At 35.7% G+C, this 18122-nt stretch overlaps 2 protein-coding genes across 4 annotated transcripts; both read right to left on the bottom strand.

Moving 5' to 3' along the window:
• Positions 1-382: 382 nt before the first annotated feature.
• LOC120149798 (K(+) efflux antiporter 4-like) lies at positions 383-11004 on the bottom strand. Of its 3 annotated transcripts, none has more exons than XM_039162505.1 (20): positions 10648-11004; positions 10209-10252; positions 9760-9818; positions 9583-9661; positions 9362-9423; positions 9196-9271; positions 8956-9030; positions 8133-8204; positions 7969-8052; positions 4586-4654; positions 4356-4433; positions 4187-4275; positions 3985-4081; positions 2996-3049; positions 2690-2785; positions 1902-2090; positions 1742-1819; positions 1424-1468; positions 985-1074; positions 383-663 (listed from the first exon to the last, which is right to left on the bottom strand). In XM_039162505.1, the coding sequence occupies exons 1-20, from the start codon at positions 10910-10912 to the stop codon at positions 631-633; spliced, it is 1734 nt and encodes a 577-aa protein (XP_039018436.1). In that variant the 5' UTR covers positions 10913-11004; the 3' UTR covers positions 383-630. The 3 variants fall into 3 exon arrangements, with proteins under 3 accessions (XP_039018436.1, XP_039018435.1, XP_039018437.1); XM_039162504.1 differs by lacking the exon at positions 383-663 and adding an exon at positions 713-815 and having other exon boundaries at positions 10648-11003; XM_039162506.1 differs by lacking the exons at positions 383-663; positions 2996-3049 and adding an exon at positions 713-815.
• A 3817-nt stretch (positions 11005-14821) lies between these two features.
• On the bottom strand, positions 14822-17944 carry LOC120149800 (glutamate-rich WD repeat-containing protein 1-like). Its single transcript, XM_039162507.1, has 12 exons — positions 17873-17944; positions 17612-17775; positions 17338-17416; positions 16995-17174; positions 16792-16890; positions 16453-16621; positions 16228-16334; positions 16000-16139; positions 15829-15901; positions 15414-15529; positions 15180-15297; positions 14822-15100 (listed from the first exon to the last, which is right to left on the bottom strand). Exons 1-12 carry the CDS (start codon positions 17918-17920, stop codon positions 14969-14971), a joined length of 1425 nt encoding a protein of 474 aa, XP_039018438.1. The 5' UTR covers positions 17921-17944; the 3' UTR covers positions 14822-14968.
• Positions 17945-18122: the final 178 nt, after the last annotated feature.

Below are 18122 nucleotides of genomic sequence, written 5' to 3'. Positions count from 1 at the left end.
GTTATAAATAAAATTTTCAAAATTATTAGAACATAACATGTGTTACTTAACGGTGATTTTCAACGACTGTTACAGTCAAGACACCTAAAGTGGTAGTGTTTGTAATATTAGGCACCTGGATTAATCGGAAAAAAATTTACACTCTTTTAAGAAAAACGGTATAATTTGAACACTTACTTTTATATTAATCCTTTTTCCTATATTTTCTTCACCTCTGAATCACACCATGAAAAATTACACTGATACCAACAAAAAAAACCGTTCAATTTACTATGCGAAACAAAAATTTATTTTACAAGCTCAGGGTGCAGCTCGTATATATAAAAGATCTTGTAAAATAAAATAAGGGGAATATGAAGAAATACACTTGCAATTCCTGTTGAGGGGGGGGGGGACAAATCAACTGAAGTGGAGAAAAAGGGGTAAGATTGAAATGAATACCTTATAAATGGTTGCTATTTTACAAAGGTCATTTAACCAAATATCAGAATGCATTAGGCACGCAGCGCACAAGGACAAGGAGAATCATATTTATATTGCTCTTCCACCACCCATCTTTGCTTACTTGGAAATTCATATAAATTCGCTTACCGTATGAACAGCTTTGGAACTGGAAAAGAATCCCTTCACTCAATCGACTTGCTTTTTTGCACGTTTAAACACCTGTCCTCCAGAGTATAAGAACCTCATCAGGTAAAAGGCTTTTTTTCTCGGTTCATGTATTTATTTTAATATCATGAATCATGAGAGCCTTGGACCAGCAAAGTAATACGCTTCGTGCTGTCTGCCCGAAGACTATCTCCTTTCAAACCAATCTGGGAGGAGAATCATATTCAACATAGCCTCAAAACACTTGTTCCCACAAGATATTACATAAAAATAAAATAAAATTAAAAATTATAACAAGTGCAACCCTCTCTTCCATGATATGCTATCGATACTATTATTCTACGAAGTTCATATTCAAAGGCAGAGATTGCTTACCTCAGAAGGACCGTCAGCTGGGAACCACCGCAATAATACACCGAGATGAACAACGGCTGGAATCAGCTTGAAAAGCAATGGAGTCGTCACCTGTCAAGTTAATTTTATGAGTACAAACTGAATCTTGAAATGCAGTTCATTACTTTACTGGAGAATGCTAATATAAATAAAATAAACTTCAAGAAATTGGCTTATGGCAGCTAAATGAGGAATCTAAAAGTAAAAGATCAGAAAATGCTAAAACTAATTGCATTGTTTCTGATAGGATATTGTTAGAGAACTTATAAGAGAAAATGTAACTGCAGCAAGACTTTATTGCAGTTGTCCCTTTTCAAACTACCCTCTCATTGCATTCTAAAAAGTTAAAAAAAAAATCTTGAAGAGAATATAAAGCCAAATGCTGATGCAATTATGCAGCCACATTCAAAGGCTTACATACCAAACTAAGAGCTGTTGTGCCCAGAAGTAGCAGGTAAAGTTTACCCTGAAGCAATACAAAAATTTAGCAACATTGTTGTCAGCAAGGAAGCTATAGAAAGAAAATATAAAAGAAAAAGTAAACAAAACGAAGTACTTATTTTCAGATAAGCACATATGATGAAAATAACATTAACGACAATTCTTAGTTTAGTAAATTCATCAGTCGACTTGAGAGACTTGACATCCTCAAAGTGGCCCGAAGATGGGGGTAATAGAGAGAGTGTCAGACATAGTAGTAACTTCAATTATTAGAAGATTAAAGCAACAGAGTACAAACCTCAACTAGATGAAGATTAGAAGCACGGCTCAAGAGTACAAAAGCAAATTCCCCAATTTGGGCCAACGACATCCCCACCTACACATTAGGTTTAAAGCAACTAAGGCCCCTTTACTAAAAAATGTAAAACATAAATATTAGAAGTATGCCCAACTCATACAAGAATCGACGTTTTGTTGCTGTATCTGAATCCCTTGACAACTGCAGCAACTACCATTGTTTTAATAACAATCACCAATATTACAGCAGCTACCAATATATCAACATGATTCCAAAGGAAATGCACATTAATCAACATCCCAATACTGGCAAGGAAAAGGGCAGCGAAGAAATTGCGAATGGGCTCAACCTGTATGCAAGGAGGAAAAACCAAGCAAAATTCTATTGGTTAGAAAAAGTATTAACAACGAATCAATGCAAAAAGGGCAAGAACCATAGTAACATACTATCTTGTATTGGGATCATGTTGATATATTGTTCACAGTACTAACAACAAAAATGAATAACAAAAAGAAGTGAAGATACACTGAGAACTTCACTACTATTAACAATAATGCTCTCAAGCATATATCATAAAACAAATTAAACTTGAAGAAAATAAGCTCGGTAACAAGAAAATACCAACTAAAACCTTAGATGCCGCAACAAGAGGATTAAAACAGTGCCTGATGGACACAAAACTTAGCTGACTGCAAAACTAGTACAGGCAGGATTTTTAAATATCTTTCTATGGGAACTACTCGTCTTACACCATGAATAATTGCCTTAAGCTGATTCAATAACATTAAGACTGATAACTGAGTGTGGAAAGTGATTGCAGTATTTGCTCTGTGTAAAGATTGTTAATGAGCTCATGTACAGTTGGCTTTTAAGTAGGAAACTAAACTATTTTTACATCTTACGTGTAAATCAGGCATTGAAAAGGGTACATAAAACTAGAAATCTTACTTGTTCAAGTGTATGTTGGCCCAGATCAGTGGTTGATATCATCACTCCGGCAGCAAAGGAACCCAGCTCAAGGCTTAGACCCAGCTTATCGCTACACTGGAGTATCACAATAAGCTATGTTATGTTACACATGAATTGCTAACTGGATAAGAAGGTGCATGTGTCATATTGGTTAGGGGGAAAAGTTGCAAGTACAGTAGTTGCAGCACTCAATGCAACAAAAGGACAGATCTTTTCTGATATTTATTTTGCAATTAGATGCAAAAATTAATTACAATGCAAGATGTAAGAAGGAAATGAACAAACCCAAGCAACAAGCAAGCAAAATGCCACGGATGCCAACTGATAGAGCTCATTAGTCTGTGCAAATAAATATTTGCGTTAATAAAATGTTTACATAGATTAAAGAACTGAAAAGTAAGGCACATTATATATGGTCATTCATTCCTAGGGTTGTTATTTGGACCGTTTGGAAAACCAGAAATTTAATTGTTTTTGAAGGGGGGAAGTTGGACCAGATTGAATTATTCTTTTTAGCAAGAGTCAGGCTTGCATCTTGGTTCCTAGCTAAGTATAAGGATATCTCTATGCCTAAAGACTCGTTGATTTCGGACCCTTCAATAGGGGATTCCCATTCGTCCTACAAGTTCCTCAAGTCTTCTAATTTTCCCTGGTGTCCTCCTCCTATAGGCTTCATTAAACTGAATGTGGATGCTGCCACTAGTAGTGATTGGAAGAAAAGTGGGTTGGGAGGCATTTTAAGGGATCATCTTGGTGCAATATTAGGAACTTTTCAGGAGTCAGAGGGTCCGGGTCCTCCAACTTTGAAGGAACTTAAAGCTATTCAAAGGGGACTTGTTTTCGTCTCATCTATCCAAGGGAGGGAAAAATTTCTTTTGATTGTTGAGAGTGACAGCAGGGTAACTGTGGACTGGATTATTATAGTTGATTCTTGTCCAGCTGTGTATGCTTATATTGTTAAAGATATAGTTGTTAAACTTAGGTTTTGTGGGGGATTTGTTAGATGGGTTACAAGGACAGCTAACATGGAGGCTGATGCCTTAGCAAAAGCTGGTATAGGCTGAATTTTATGTATTTTGTTTTCGAGTGATTATTTGTAAGAGTTATTGGGTTTTCTTCCTCTAGGCTGTAATTCCTACTTTATTCAATAAAGTTATAAGGCACTCTTTTCCATCTTCAGCTGATTAAGGAGTTTACACATTAACTCCATTAATCAAGAAGGTGGTTTTTAATGAGGCCTTCAAATCTTATAAAAAAAAAGTAAGGCGCATTACCTGTGATGATAAGCTTATCATGAGCTTAAGAAACCATGGCACACAAGTCCAGGATGCTATTGTCAAAATGGTCAGAAAAGTGATTAAAACCACCAACCTGCAAAATCAAAGGAGGAAATCTATTATTAGAAACCTACAAACTGTAATGATATTTGCCTCAACTGAATAAAAAAGAGCTGATCCTAGAGATTATTTTATTTACGATTTAGTCATGGATAATACTCCTTGAAGAACTCCAGAACTGCCACCTAGAACTGGAAGTAAAGCAAACAGCAAACCTACAGCACAGTCCTGCCAGCCATGACAAAACTTCAATCTGTGCAACAAGTAAATATTCTTTTAACTGATATGGTGACCGAGAAAATAAATACCTGTAGGATAAGAGTTCCAATTGTAACCTGACCATGAAGAGCACTTATACTATTCCTTTCCATCAAAAATTTCAAAACCTGGGAGAATTGTAGACAAAGCAGTCATCATAATAGTAAAAGGAGACTAACGTATATGCAAAGCAAAACATTTGTAAAAATGTTTCCTTGAATAAGCACTTTTCTCTAAAAGTTTTCACCAATCCAAGAACATGAAGTTCATAGAGGTTTACCACAGCTGTAGAAGACATAGACAGGAATGCACCAACAAAAACCCCCTCTGAAGCTTTACCCCCGCATAACTGCAAAAAGCATGTAGCTGCATCTATCAAAAACTTTTATAACACTCTGAGCAATATCGTAGGAATATACTATAAAACTAGATCATGATAAAAAAAAAACAGACCAGCGTATCTTCTCCAATAAAAAAAAATCCCTATAGTCGACATGTCTAACTGAATAAAAATTTGAGTAGGTCCTCACCCAACAGGTAAAAATGAGTAGATGATATCTTGCCAAAGGCCCAAACAAAAATTGACTAATGCTCACTTTGCACCAGATGTTTTATAACTCGAGTACATAAATGATAAATCACAAACATAGGAAAGGTATAATTCACAGCTTCTGAAGTTAAATGTTGAAATATAATACCACCACCTCCTGTTTGGAGCACATACCACTAATGCGAGTGTAAAGTAACCATGGAGAAAAACTGGAGAGACCAGTAATACATGCTCAAGCCAACCCCACAGCGGTGACTGTTTATCTTTTGCACATGGGGCCAGGTGAACATGGAACCTTTAGCATCCAAGTAAATAAAACCTAACAGCATATTTCAACATGTATGTGGAACATCTGGATGCAGTAAGTTTAGTGTTGCACAGTGAAATATAAAATGGGACAGAGTCGATCTGAAAATTTACTAGTTGTCTATCCGATAGACTCATAGGTAACGCTATAATGTGGTATTCAATAGAAAGAAAAGAAAAGGGAGAAGAAAGATCGGGAGAAAGTGGTATGCAAAAGATATGATGTTCAATCATATTAGCCATGACTACCTAAGAAGAAAACTGATGTGGATGCCTTACTTGAAAGCAATGTCAGAGAAGGAAGGCAATAAATATATCGAGGGCAGTAAATTAGAGTTTTTTTGTTTCCTCTATTACATTAGATCTTTCCTTTATAACTTTAGTTTTTCTAGTCAAGATCCTATATGTTAGGGATCTTTATTTTATTTCCATTAGGATTATTTCCTTTGTCACTAAAGGCCTATTAAAGGCTGCCACTATTGAATAAAGAAGACAAGCAATTACTCTATTAAGAAAAAAGTTATTCTTAGAGAGGGTTCTGTCAAGAACAAATCTGCCTCTCTAATTAACCATAGGTCAGAGCAGAAATTCTTCCACGTTTAAACTCGTGACTAGATCCTACGCTAAGGTTCATAACATCTTGGTATCAGAGCCGACTGTCATGGGTGACGTAGAGGATTTGACAAAAAAGCTGAGTGCTTTCATGGAACAAATGACTACAAGGCAGCAAGCATTAGAGGAGCAGATGGTTGCGTTATCTCATTCGATCCAAAAGACGGCTAAGAAAGGGTACTCAGTCAGGAATACTGAAGGACAAGGCAACAGCGAAAGAAAAAAGGGGACTTTAGACTCACAACAAGGTGGGTCTATGGTGCCACAATACTCTAAGATGAAATTTCTCACCTATAATGGTGTTGGAGATCTTTTAGGATGGCTGAAACGGTGCGAGAAATTCTTTGGAAATTAGCAGACTAATGAGGATGACAAGGTAGGCTTAGCGGCATTTCATCTCTTAGGAGAGGCCCACAACTATGGTTTGATCAAATGGAAGAAGAGGAGGCATGCCTCGATTGGGAACGTTTCAAGGAGTATTGTCATGTGAGGTTTGTGCCACCTATGAGTAATAACCCCTTTGGGGAACTTGCCAACCTGAAACAAACCGGGATTGTAGAGGAATACCAAAGCCAATTTCAATCACTATTGGCTAGGTCTTCTGATCTTAAACCGAAACAACGAATAGATCTCTTTATTGCTGGATTGGTAGAGGAACTCAAAATCGATATTGAGATGCAACAGCCAGGAAACCTTGGAGTTGCAATGAACATGACTCGAGTACTAGAACGTAAACAAAAGGTCTGTTCAAAAATTTCATCTCGAACCAACCTGAATTGGCCAACTTCCCAAAACACTGACATCAATCCGATCATTCCAACGACTAAGAGCTTTAATAAAAAGGGAGAGGGACAACCAACGAAACCAATGGGAAACATCAACAAAGTAAGTTTGTTCGCACCCTTTATGAAGAGATTGATATAAACAGAAATGGCAAAACGAAGGGCTAAGGGGCTATGCTATAATTGTGATGAGTCTTATTCCTTAGGACACAAATGTAAAAGGTTATTTTGGATTGAAGTACCAGACTGAAGATGAGCAAGATAATGATGTGGAAGATCAAGAAATTTCTTTACATGCCATCAGCATGACTTGTAATTCTTCTACTATTGCAATTGAGAGCAGAGCTGTCGAGAGTTATAGTGCTAGTACTCGTCGATTCGGGTAGTACACACAACTTCTAACATGAAGGTTTGGTGCCAAGGTTGGGATTGGAAGTATGGGAAAAACTTGGACTGCAAGTTTGTATGGCTAATGGAGAGAGAGTGCCTAACATGGGTATTTGCAAATCAGCAAAGTTCATGGTTGCTAATGACAACTTTCAAGCTGATTTTTATGTTGTACCTCTAGAGGGGTTTGATATGATTTTGGGGGTGAAATGGTTGTGTACTCTTGGTCCGATTTTATGGGACTTCAACTCTCTGACGATGAAATTTATTGTAAACAGAAAGGAGGTACTATGGCGAGGGTAGTTTCCAGAGGTAGTTCCACGACTTAGACAAGAAGCTTATCCTGAATATGAGCTTGAGGACAACCTCAATATCGAGAAGGGGAGTATTGATGTGGATGCCTTATTTGAAAGCAATATCAGAGAAGGAAGGCAATAAATATATCGAGGACAGTAAATTAGAGTTTTATTTGTTTCCTCTATTACATTAGATCTTTCCTTTATAACTTGTCTTGCTAGTCAAGATCCTATATGTTAGGGATCTTTATTTTATTTCCATTAGGATTATTTCCTTTGTCACTAAAGGCCTATTAAAGGCTGCCACCAATATTGAATAAAGAAGACAAGCAATTACTCTATTAAGAAAAAAACGTTATTCTTAGAGGGGGTTCTGTCAAGAATGAATCTGCCTCTCTGATTAACCATAGGTCAGAGCAGAAATTCTTCCACGTCTAGACCCGTGACTAAAATTACCGAAAACATTATTATTTCTACAGGTTTTGTTATTATTGGGCGTTTTAGTTATTTTTCTACCGGTTTTGTTATTGTTGAGCACTTTACCGGAAATGTTAAAAAACATTGATGTTTTAGGTAGAAATAATAATGTTTTAGGTAATTTTTTACCGGTTTTGTTATTTAAATAATAACAAAATCGGTAACGCTTTTTTTTAGTTGTATATTAAGGGTGCCGCACTGTAGAACTTCCCATCAAACATATATATATATTTTCTAATAAGAGCAGACATACCGATACAGTTATACCGCACAAGCACATGAACAGGAAAATTTGGAGAAGACCTCCAAGGACAGCAACTGCTCGAACAACGCGAAGCTGCCAGAAATGTTACAAGGTGAGTACTATTGTGTCGTAGAAATGAATCTAATAGGGATAGTATGAGGCAACAAACAAACCTTTGTTGCTGAAAACTCCAAGCCTAAAGCAAAAAGAAGAAAGATTACACCAAATTGAGCCACTGTTTCAACCTAAATGCATATGCCAATAAAGATATGGACATAGTAAGTGAAGTTATTTAATAAAAGAATTAATAAGATTGTTTTGTTTGCCTACAGAAGCACAACTGTACGGGTAATAGCATGCCTATTATTACCATGTCTATGCATATCTAGGAACCCATGCATGCAAGCAAATATTAAACAAGAAGGAACATTAGAAATATATTTTAACCAAATTTGAATTCTTAAAAAATTCACATACATTTGTTACAAGAATCGGTGCAGGGAGACAATAGGTTTTCAGTTCTTGCAGTAGCAAGTAAATATAGTAGCTAGCTATCACATCATGCTCATAGTCATAGGCTTAGAAGGATTACTTATGCTAGTTTCGATAAACATTTAAATAGGAATGCCTGTTTATTATAAAACAAAAGCCTTGGTGAGCATCAATAATTTTAAGAGTCTAAAATGAGTTGGAATTTTATCTAACTCAATCATCAAGTGCCCTAAAATCCTCCATTTCTCTGCTCTCCTCTAAGGGTTTAATAGGGCAGCCCGATGATTAAATGCATTACCCCCCCCCCCCACCCCTCCAAGGCCAAAAAAATTTGTTATAGGAGAAAACTTAAGATAATATCCTGCTTTATTCTGCAAACCAACTTTAACCCCACTTCATATGTCTTGATGTCTCATCCAAACAAATGTAATGATAGTTGGAGCAATTAGTATCCCAAGATAAAAGCAAGTAGCAGCCACTAGCATCAAAGTGGAAGCAACATACTTGCACCATTTCACCAACAAAGCTAAACCCACCAGGCCCAATAACAGATCCAGCAAGCAGATATCCAGTAATAACCTGAAATTTCAAAATGCAAGGGTAAGAATCTCCTTAAGAGAAGACCAAGTTTTACAAAGCTTTTAAGAAGAGACTAAAGATAGATATAATAACCATAACATTGTTGTGAAGGATGAACCATGAAAACTAATAGAAAGAAGAAAATGTAAGGCACAAAAGCAATACCGGTTGTCCAGCACAAGCAAAAGCAATGCCACCACATGTAGCAGAGACAATGACAATTATCAGATCCGATATTAATCTGCACAAGGATTTTAGAAAATTAACGTAGGTCTCATTACCACTGTAATGGATCAAAGTAAATGCATAAAATATACAATAAAAGTATAACCTTAAGTCTAGTTGTAGAACAGGATACTTTGACTTTGGGTTAGATATTATAAAGACATTGTCCTGTAGAGAAGTTTGCCAACATGGTCAACATGTAATGTACTTAAAATATAACTACACTAAAAATAAAATTGCTTCAGGCAGCATTATCATAACTCAATATAAACAGCAAGGCAAATTATCAACTAAATAGGAGTTTCTGGAGACTTTTACGAGACATACATTTCTATCTATCAATGTTGGTGCATCATCTGCTCGGTTTTCATCATCTAAATGGAAGACGTCATGGAGCTGAAACAACCTGACATACGGCTCAAAAAAATGTAAGCCATCCAGTAATGTGGGTTAGACAAAGCAAAAGGCCTACAATAGCAGAAGAGGTACTGTTTTAAGTCTTACTTCTCTTCCTTGGTCTCATTTTTCTTGGACTTAACTCTAGCAACAGTTTCCAAGACGGCCTAACAAAAATAAACAAAATAAGTTATCAGCACTGCTTCTTTAATAGTCTATGGAAAATTCATAAGCAGACAAGTAAACGCTCATCATTATTACAAGAGGCAGCATGATTCTGCATTCTGATCTCAAAATTTCTATCGCTTGGAAACTAGAATGGAAGTTATAACTAATCCCATCTAATCCAAGATTTGGTTTTCAACTTTAGGTCCTTTAAACGCTAAAGTCAAGATTGAAATTTAAAAACAGCCAACAGCCGGCCTCTACATGATTCCTATGTTGAGAGATGTAACGCATAAAAGAATCTCTACTTTTCAGTGCTTAATCACATTCGAATCTAAAGGTCATAGAAAATGGATAACATTATTAAAAAATATAACTAGCCTACCACATACCTGCTTCCCCGCAACACTATTGTTGAAACTATCAGGATCAGTGGCTGCAAAAAAAGAAAAGAAAAAAACAGTAAGAATTCAATAATTCAAACTAGAAGAGACGAATTAATATCTCTATTCTATAACTTACAATAGAGAAATGAATTTCATATTCTACTTCTCATTTTCAGTTTTCACTGCAATTTTTAAAATGTTCAACGCAAATGCTTACAAATAAATAAAATACTGCCAAATGTACGAGAAAAATAAAACCTAAACGGAAATTTTCAAAATTAAACATTTTAAAGAAAAAAATTGCAAAATTAAGAAAAACTGAGTGAAATAAAAGCTGATCCACGGACTTCAAAAGCCTGGCTCAACACAGCCACCATTGATACAGAAACAAAGGTACAATGCAGGTGCAAGAGAGACAGAGAGAGAGTTTAGATCTGTTACAGACCTCCATTTTGGTCAGTGTCATTGAATTCCTTCTCAAGAGCGCGATCGATCATGCCGGCGAAACTATCCTCTCTGGATCTCGGGTCCGAGACATTGGACAGAGAGGCAGTGACATTGATCTCCGCCGCCGACTGACCGTCAATGGCGGCGACGGAAGCCAATAACACAAAGAGATCGCAAATGAAGAAGAGAGCCGCGAGTCCCCTCCCCATTTCCGGGGTGTTTGTGTGTGAGAGAGAAAAACAAAGTGAATGAAAATGGTGCATAAAAGGGTAGAAGAAGTAGCAGAAGCGTAAGATAGCAAAACAAAGAGTGAAGCGTATTCGATTCGCGCCTTTCACCTTTTCGTTTCTCTGGTTTGTTGGGGGAAAAATAGTTGGCTTAAAAAAATGAAAACGGAGGTTAGATGTACTTCACCCACAAAAATAAGGTTTTGATCCTACTCTACGCGCTCAACAATATCGCGTGTGATGAACGCATTGCGTTTAACCGAGTCGTTATCGCACAATTAAAGTAGTTGGGGTGTAGTTTTCAAGTTAGAACTTATACACCAGAAAGGATTATGATTTTGGGCTCATAGTTTACTATGCCCAAAAGTTGTGTTGTCCAATCTTATAAGATCACTTCTCTCGTAGATCAAGTTTTTTTTAAATGGTTTACGAATATTATAAGATATTATTTATTTAAAATTTTATTAATTTATTAATAATGTACATATATTTTATAGATACAATTATTTAAATTCAAATTTTTTTTATGGATAATAACATTCTCTTTTACCACTAAGATCACTAAACTATATTATATATATATATTTGAATAGTTTTGGATATTTACAAGGTAATATCTATTCAGAATCTTTTTTAACCATTTATAACGTACACACCTTATATAAACAATTGCTCAAACTCAAAAATTAAACCTAAAACCTCTGGAGAAATAACACTCCATTCGACCATTAAAAGCAGTTGATAGATTCCTAAACTATATTTGGATTGCAAGTAACAATGGAATGATTATATACTGTTTTATTTAGATAGTTTAATTTAATGAAAGAAACGAAATTCATTTTAACAGCTTTATCTAGATAAACAATGGAAAAGAAAGAAAATAATTAACTGTGATAAATTCTTATGATCGTAGCTTTTTCCTAAAATAATTTATAAAATTTAAGATTGTTATATCTTTTCATATATTTTTCGTAAGTCATACATCAAAGTATTTAAAATAATTTTTTTTATTAATGGAGTCCATTATATATTTATATTATTTGATAGTCATATAATCTTTTGACATGATCTCTTAAAAAGCTCACGTGATTTATCAGAGTCAAACTTATTATCAAACAATCATATTTATACACCCTGTTAATGACAGGTAACCATAATAATCCTAAATTTAACATTAACATTAAGAGTCATTATAAAATTTATTGTGATACTGGAGGAGATTTCCTCTTCTTCTAGTTCCTCTTCTTCTTTTTTTCTATAGGAGGGAGAATGGGAGATGCCTTCTTTATATATATATATATATATATATATATATATATATATATATAAAGATTTTATATGAAAATATAATTAAAGTTAAACAGCAAACGATGACTTCTTTTCATTTTACACGTATGGTTCCAAATTTGAAAAACAATAGAGGAATACAAGAGGGGACAACGTTCTTCAATGGAGTAGGCGGTGGCTACCACCACAAATGGTGCATTAACTTTGTGATCCATTAACACCTTTCTCATCTCCGGCAGCCAAATCATCAACAGTTCTGAATAATCCATGGAGCAAAAATCCGAAGAAAATGCCGGTCATGATATTATTCATCAAGTCGGTTAGAAAAACCATGGTTATGGTAAACAACGTCAGGACCGTGATGATCGTGCTACGATCGATCACGAAGCCGTAAATCGACAGAGGATTGTCGCTCAAAAAGTACTGTAGAAGCCACGCCCCGGCTATGATAGTGATGATGATCAACGAGACAGGGTGCAAGAGCAAGGTGAGGAAGAGGAGAAGCGCCACGACGATCACGTAGTTCGTCTTGAAGAACAGAACGTTGGTTTGGATTCGTCGAGCGGCTTCGTTCACATTCGGGGGTAAATTTAACGAATGGATCTTGATCATGTCTTCCCATTTTCGTCGCGACCCGATAATCGGTCCTATCTGTTCTCGAGCTTGGAGAATCATGCTCAACGACGGCCGTGGCAGCTCTGCCGGAATGGTTCCGTATGTTGTCATTTTTGTTGAAACCAAGCTGATATGAAGAGAGCTTTGGCCTTGAAGGGCTAATGTCAAATGAAGAAGAAAGAGGGATGATTAAAGAGAGAGAATTGATTATTCGTAATTTGCTAAATTTGAGTTAAGTTTTATGCAACAAAATATAACATAGAGCTGGATTTTGTTCTTCAAATTAATGGCGAGAGGTAATCCTATCTCAGTTAAGTGTTTTAGATTAAGATAAAGTTGTTATATAATTAGTTCCAATTTCATTCGTAACTTAATTCTTATCCGAATTCATCCATTGGTAATAGATTCAACTAATTGTGTCTATAAAGTGAATATACATTATCAATAGGTTAAGAAAAATATGAACAAATATTATGTTGTAATCATCTAATACTTAAAAAAAACTCTATTCTTACCCTAAAGTTACAATATCTACTATAAAAAATCAATAATTTATATGGTACTTTTTGAGAAATAAGACGTGCAAAAATTAAATAATTAATAATGATACTTAAAGAAAATACGAAAAAAAAATATGATATAGTGTCACATATCTATTATTTTAGAAGTGATTTTGCCTGGATCAATGTAACCAGAAAATGAACGTTGCTACCCATGATCAATGTCTTTCGTAGAAAGTAGTTATTCTTTCATACTTAAGTCTATCATGGAAGGTAGTTGTTATTTCACATTTACGTCAGTAATTTTATCAAATCTAACTTAAATAGACCACCCGAATCAAGATTATAAAATTATGAAAAGTATTTAATAAGCTCATCCACTCAAAGCAAATTTGATGACTTCATCAAAAAAATATCAATAAAACCACCTAAATCTTAGAATATGAATTTATTAACAATAGAGTTGTGTACTCGAATCTTTGTATTCATATCCAAATATATATTAGATATGAATGTCAAATACGAATATAAAAAAAACGTCAGAAACAATATTCTACCTCAACTAGTTACCAGGATGATCTTCCTGGTACTTTTCCTAATAAAAAACACAAATACATTGAATTGCTATGGATTTTGTCTCAAATACCCTGATAGTAATTTGCTGAATACAATTACTAGTGATAATTCTGGAAGAACTTTTCAGGACATCCTATGTTAAAAGGATTCAGATTTGGCTAAGTGTCGAGGTCTATAACCGACATCCGATACAGGTGCACTAACTTATTTAAAACATCATACTCCATAACCATATCCGATGCAGACAATGAAATTTACCAAATATCTCATACAAGCCTGAAGCTGACAATTGAGCTACTGATAATTCAAGAAGAACCAAGACAGACAGCTATGTTACCTACATTCGTATTTTCAAACTATCTCTAGGAAAAGCTTGAAATGATTAAAAGGAAGTATTATTAACCGGAATAATTGAGTGAAATCAAAACATAAGAAAAGTGATAGTTGGGTAGTAAAGGCATATTAACCGGAATGAAATTAGAAAAGGGAGAGCGATCCGTATGGATTGGTGTTGGCTTTTGTGTTTTGCAGCAGTTTATAGCTATCATCAGCTTTTTCGGAGTTCAAAAACGGCTCTACTATTTGTAGTATTGCAGAGGATTTGATGCAGCCATAAAGTTGTCAATGGACGCATACTCATCTGGAGAAGGACAAGTAATAATTTGAAGGTTTTCGCTTGTTGTTTCTTTTTTATGGTGGGTTGAGGTGGAAGAAACAGAAATATTTCAACTGCTGCTCACATTTCCATTTATGCTTAGTTAAATTTGATGGGTCCAATCAACTAAACTAATTGGATTGATCAATAAAGAGGTTTCCTCTTCGGCAACAACACTCTTTTACCTTTATTATGGCTGCTTGCTGACTTAAAATCCTTCAGCCTATCATGCAGATAAACAGATCTCCAAATTTGATATTTGTTTAATCAAATATAAAATAAAAAGATGTCATAAAACAAAACTATTGTGAACGTTTCAATCAACAGTTGCCCAAAATTAACACATGATTATTTCTTCACATGACAAAACAAAATAAATATTCAGAGCATACTGAACTTATCAAGGAAAAAAAATGCTCATACTCCAAATTTCACATATGCTTCGGATTAGACGTTGATTCAAGAGCCATTGGATGGGAGAGTACTCTGTATATTTGAAGGCATCAGGATGTTGAAACCATCAGCCGCAGTTGATACAATCATTCCTGGAATCTGAGCATGCCAATGAAGTTCTTTCAAGTCCTTCTGCCCCTGTTTCACATCGGAAAATATGTTGAAAAGATGCCGAAAGACCATTAACATCTTCAACTTCAATACTTTGATTAAGTACCTGATGAACAAAAAGAAGTTGCGGAGGTAAATCTTCCGGAGCATTTACTTGCTCACTTGTTTGAGCTTTGAACTCCGCTTCCTCTTCTTCGTCTTTTTCTAATGAAAGATCCCATATTCTGGAAATTGAAGCAGAGGATATATCTATTAACAAAATTGTGTGCAAGAGATTTTCATATGTCCAACATCCTATTCTCAGCATTTGTCTGTCAAGTTTGTTCACTACGATACTTACGTTAACTGATTATCGGATGATGAAACTGCCAAAGTGGAGGCTTCATGTGGGCTCCACTCAATGGATGTCACTGGGTATTTATGATACTTGAAATGAGCTACCACGGTATTGCCATCCTGCCCACACAAAAATTACATCAATCGGTGCCATCAATTATATGGCAACGGTAAACTGTCAATAGAAGAGTTCGTTACAGTGGAAAGCAAAAGCTTAAAACTTCAATTACAGCCTACAATAATAAAAGAACCAAATGGATGCAAAATGAATTGTTGATGAATTTGGAAAAAATCTTCAAAAACCAGATGAATCACGTTTAAGATATACAAAAATTAGCCCACAAAGGTATTTATACAAGTTTAGGTTCCCTTTTTCATCAAACAATGTATCACACTAACCTAGGCAACAATAGACATACCTTGAGCAACCTAAAATCGTGGATTGAAAATGTTCCATCGTCACTTCCCGATGCTAACATACAACTAGCCTGCCTATATAAATTAACAAGGATGCACAATGTAAAAAAATTGATGATAAGGTAGAAATGTGTTGAAAGAAAGCTTAAGTAAATACATCAAGACAGATATACCTGTTCCATGAGATGACATTCACATCCGCATCATGTGCCTTAAAAGAAGCTGCCGGTGACTTTCCTATACGGATATCCCAAATTGCGATAGTCCCATCAACTGAACAGGAGACAAATGCATGAGGTTCTGTCGGACTCCACTGCAAATAAAGAGTTGAAAATAGGAATTGTGATACTAGATCAAGATTGGAAAAAGGTTCAATCATTAGTTAAAAAACAATTACACACTTGTAGGTCTTCGACACTTGCAGAGTGTCCAACGAATGGAGTAGCATCGACATTCCATGTTGAATCAGATGTAGGCTCCCACAAGTGGATACAGTTCTTGCAGTCCCCTAGAAAACACGATGAACATCAGCTTCACATAAACCATCTTCAACCCATAAAGCAATTGATGGCTCAAGAATACTGAGAAGTAGAAAAAAGAATGTCACAAATACCAAGGAGACATACCAGTTACAAGTCTTCCAGCAACAACAGGACTCCAATCAATTGCATAGCCTTCGTCTTTGTGGCCACGGAAGTTAACTAATGGAGCCTGATTAAAAACAGAAGAACTTCCCTGTGTACCTTCTGTTTCCGACTCTGCCAAAGCATTCAGATGAGCAGTGAAGTCCCATACCTGTAACAAACATGTATCAAAAAGCAAAGCAACAAGAAATGATCACCATATTCTCTCTCCTCATCGTGCTGAACTCTACATTTTCTAAAATTTGTTAATAATTTCACTTTTTTTTTAGTTGGGGGGGGGGATTAGTTAATTCGGTAATATCTTTGGATTATGATTCAGACCTGAACATGGCCACTATCAGCCCAAGATGCACATATGTGAGGATTTTGTGCCATGGCACGGATGCGATTAACACATCCATGGTGAGCTACCTTCCGCAACTGCAGGTTTAAACAAGAACAAGTTAAGATAGGAATAATACAAGTCTGAATATAAACCCCCAAAGTTGATATAACTAGAGATGTCAAAAGAAACAATAAATTACCTGTAAGACAGGTGAGCCGGCTCCACCTTCTTTTTCATCTTCACTATCCTCGCTATCACTACTTTCACCATCCATATCAAGCTCATTCTCTGAAGATTTGGTAGGAACCAGTTCACGTCTTTTCCCCGAAATATTACGAACTTTGAACACTCCAATTGAATTCCAAGAAGCTTTCTCTGCCTGCAAGACCAAAAAGGTTAACATTAATATACAGATGTTGATAAATTTGGTAAGAACCTATGTCCCTATATAAACTATATCCTCTGAATGGTTCAAATAAGAAAAAATTTGCACCTTTGATCCCATGATGATTATCTAACAGTTAATAAGAGATGTAGCTCACCTGAGTCCCAGCGACAAAATAGACGGTATGTGGAAAATCTTTCCGGTCCGAACCCAACGAATCGTGAACAATATCAAAGCTGTCAAAATTCATCAAAATTTCTTAACTAAAACCAATGGAGCAAAACAATATATATAGATATATATTTAGCAACTTTCAGAAACCCTTCTACATCTTTTATAAACGTTCCCAATCTCTCAATTTCCCGGATTTCCCTTTACTTAATCAGAAACCAAACACCAAGACATGGAGAAGAAATTTTTTAAAAAAATACCTCAAACAAGGCCATCCAATATGAAAAGCATGAAGAGCATTGTAAGCAGAAGGGTCACACTGAAGTTCTTCTCCTTCCTCTAATTCGTCAACTCCAGGTTGCCAAACTCTGGGCTGAATCGTTGGCACCGATGAAGTTGATGCTCCATCTCCTTTCTTCGAGCCCTTTTCAAGAAACCAATTACAGAACAAATTTAGTGTAACATAATCCCACAAATTCTCAATATGAAAACAGATTCAGAGTTTGTTTTCGCAACCTAACCTTGCTTTTTCTCTTGGCCTTTTTAGGGTTTTTGAGAGTGCGAGCCATTTTCTTTAAGCAGACGGAAGGAAAAGGAAGAGTTTCACTTAGCCGCTAGGGTTTAAGACTTTATGCGCTTTCACCTGGTCAGATTTTGGTATAATTTCTTGAAAAATCCTAATTATTTGTTTAAATCGCATTTTAGTACTTGAAATAGTACGAACTTGTAACACATGCCCCCTAGTTTAACTCATTTTTTAAGGATGAACTC

This window comes from Hibiscus syriacus, unplaced genomic scaffold (assembly GCF_006381635.1).
Source record: "Hibiscus syriacus cultivar Baekdansim isolate YM2019G1 unplaced genomic scaffold, ASM638163v2 tig00111008_pilon, whole genome shotgun sequence".
Classification (NCBI taxonomy): Eukaryota; Viridiplantae; Streptophyta; class Magnoliopsida; order Malvales; family Malvaceae; genus Hibiscus; species Hibiscus syriacus.
Note: the sequence above shows the minus strand (reverse complement) of the source record. Positions and strands in the feature narration are given on the sequence as shown.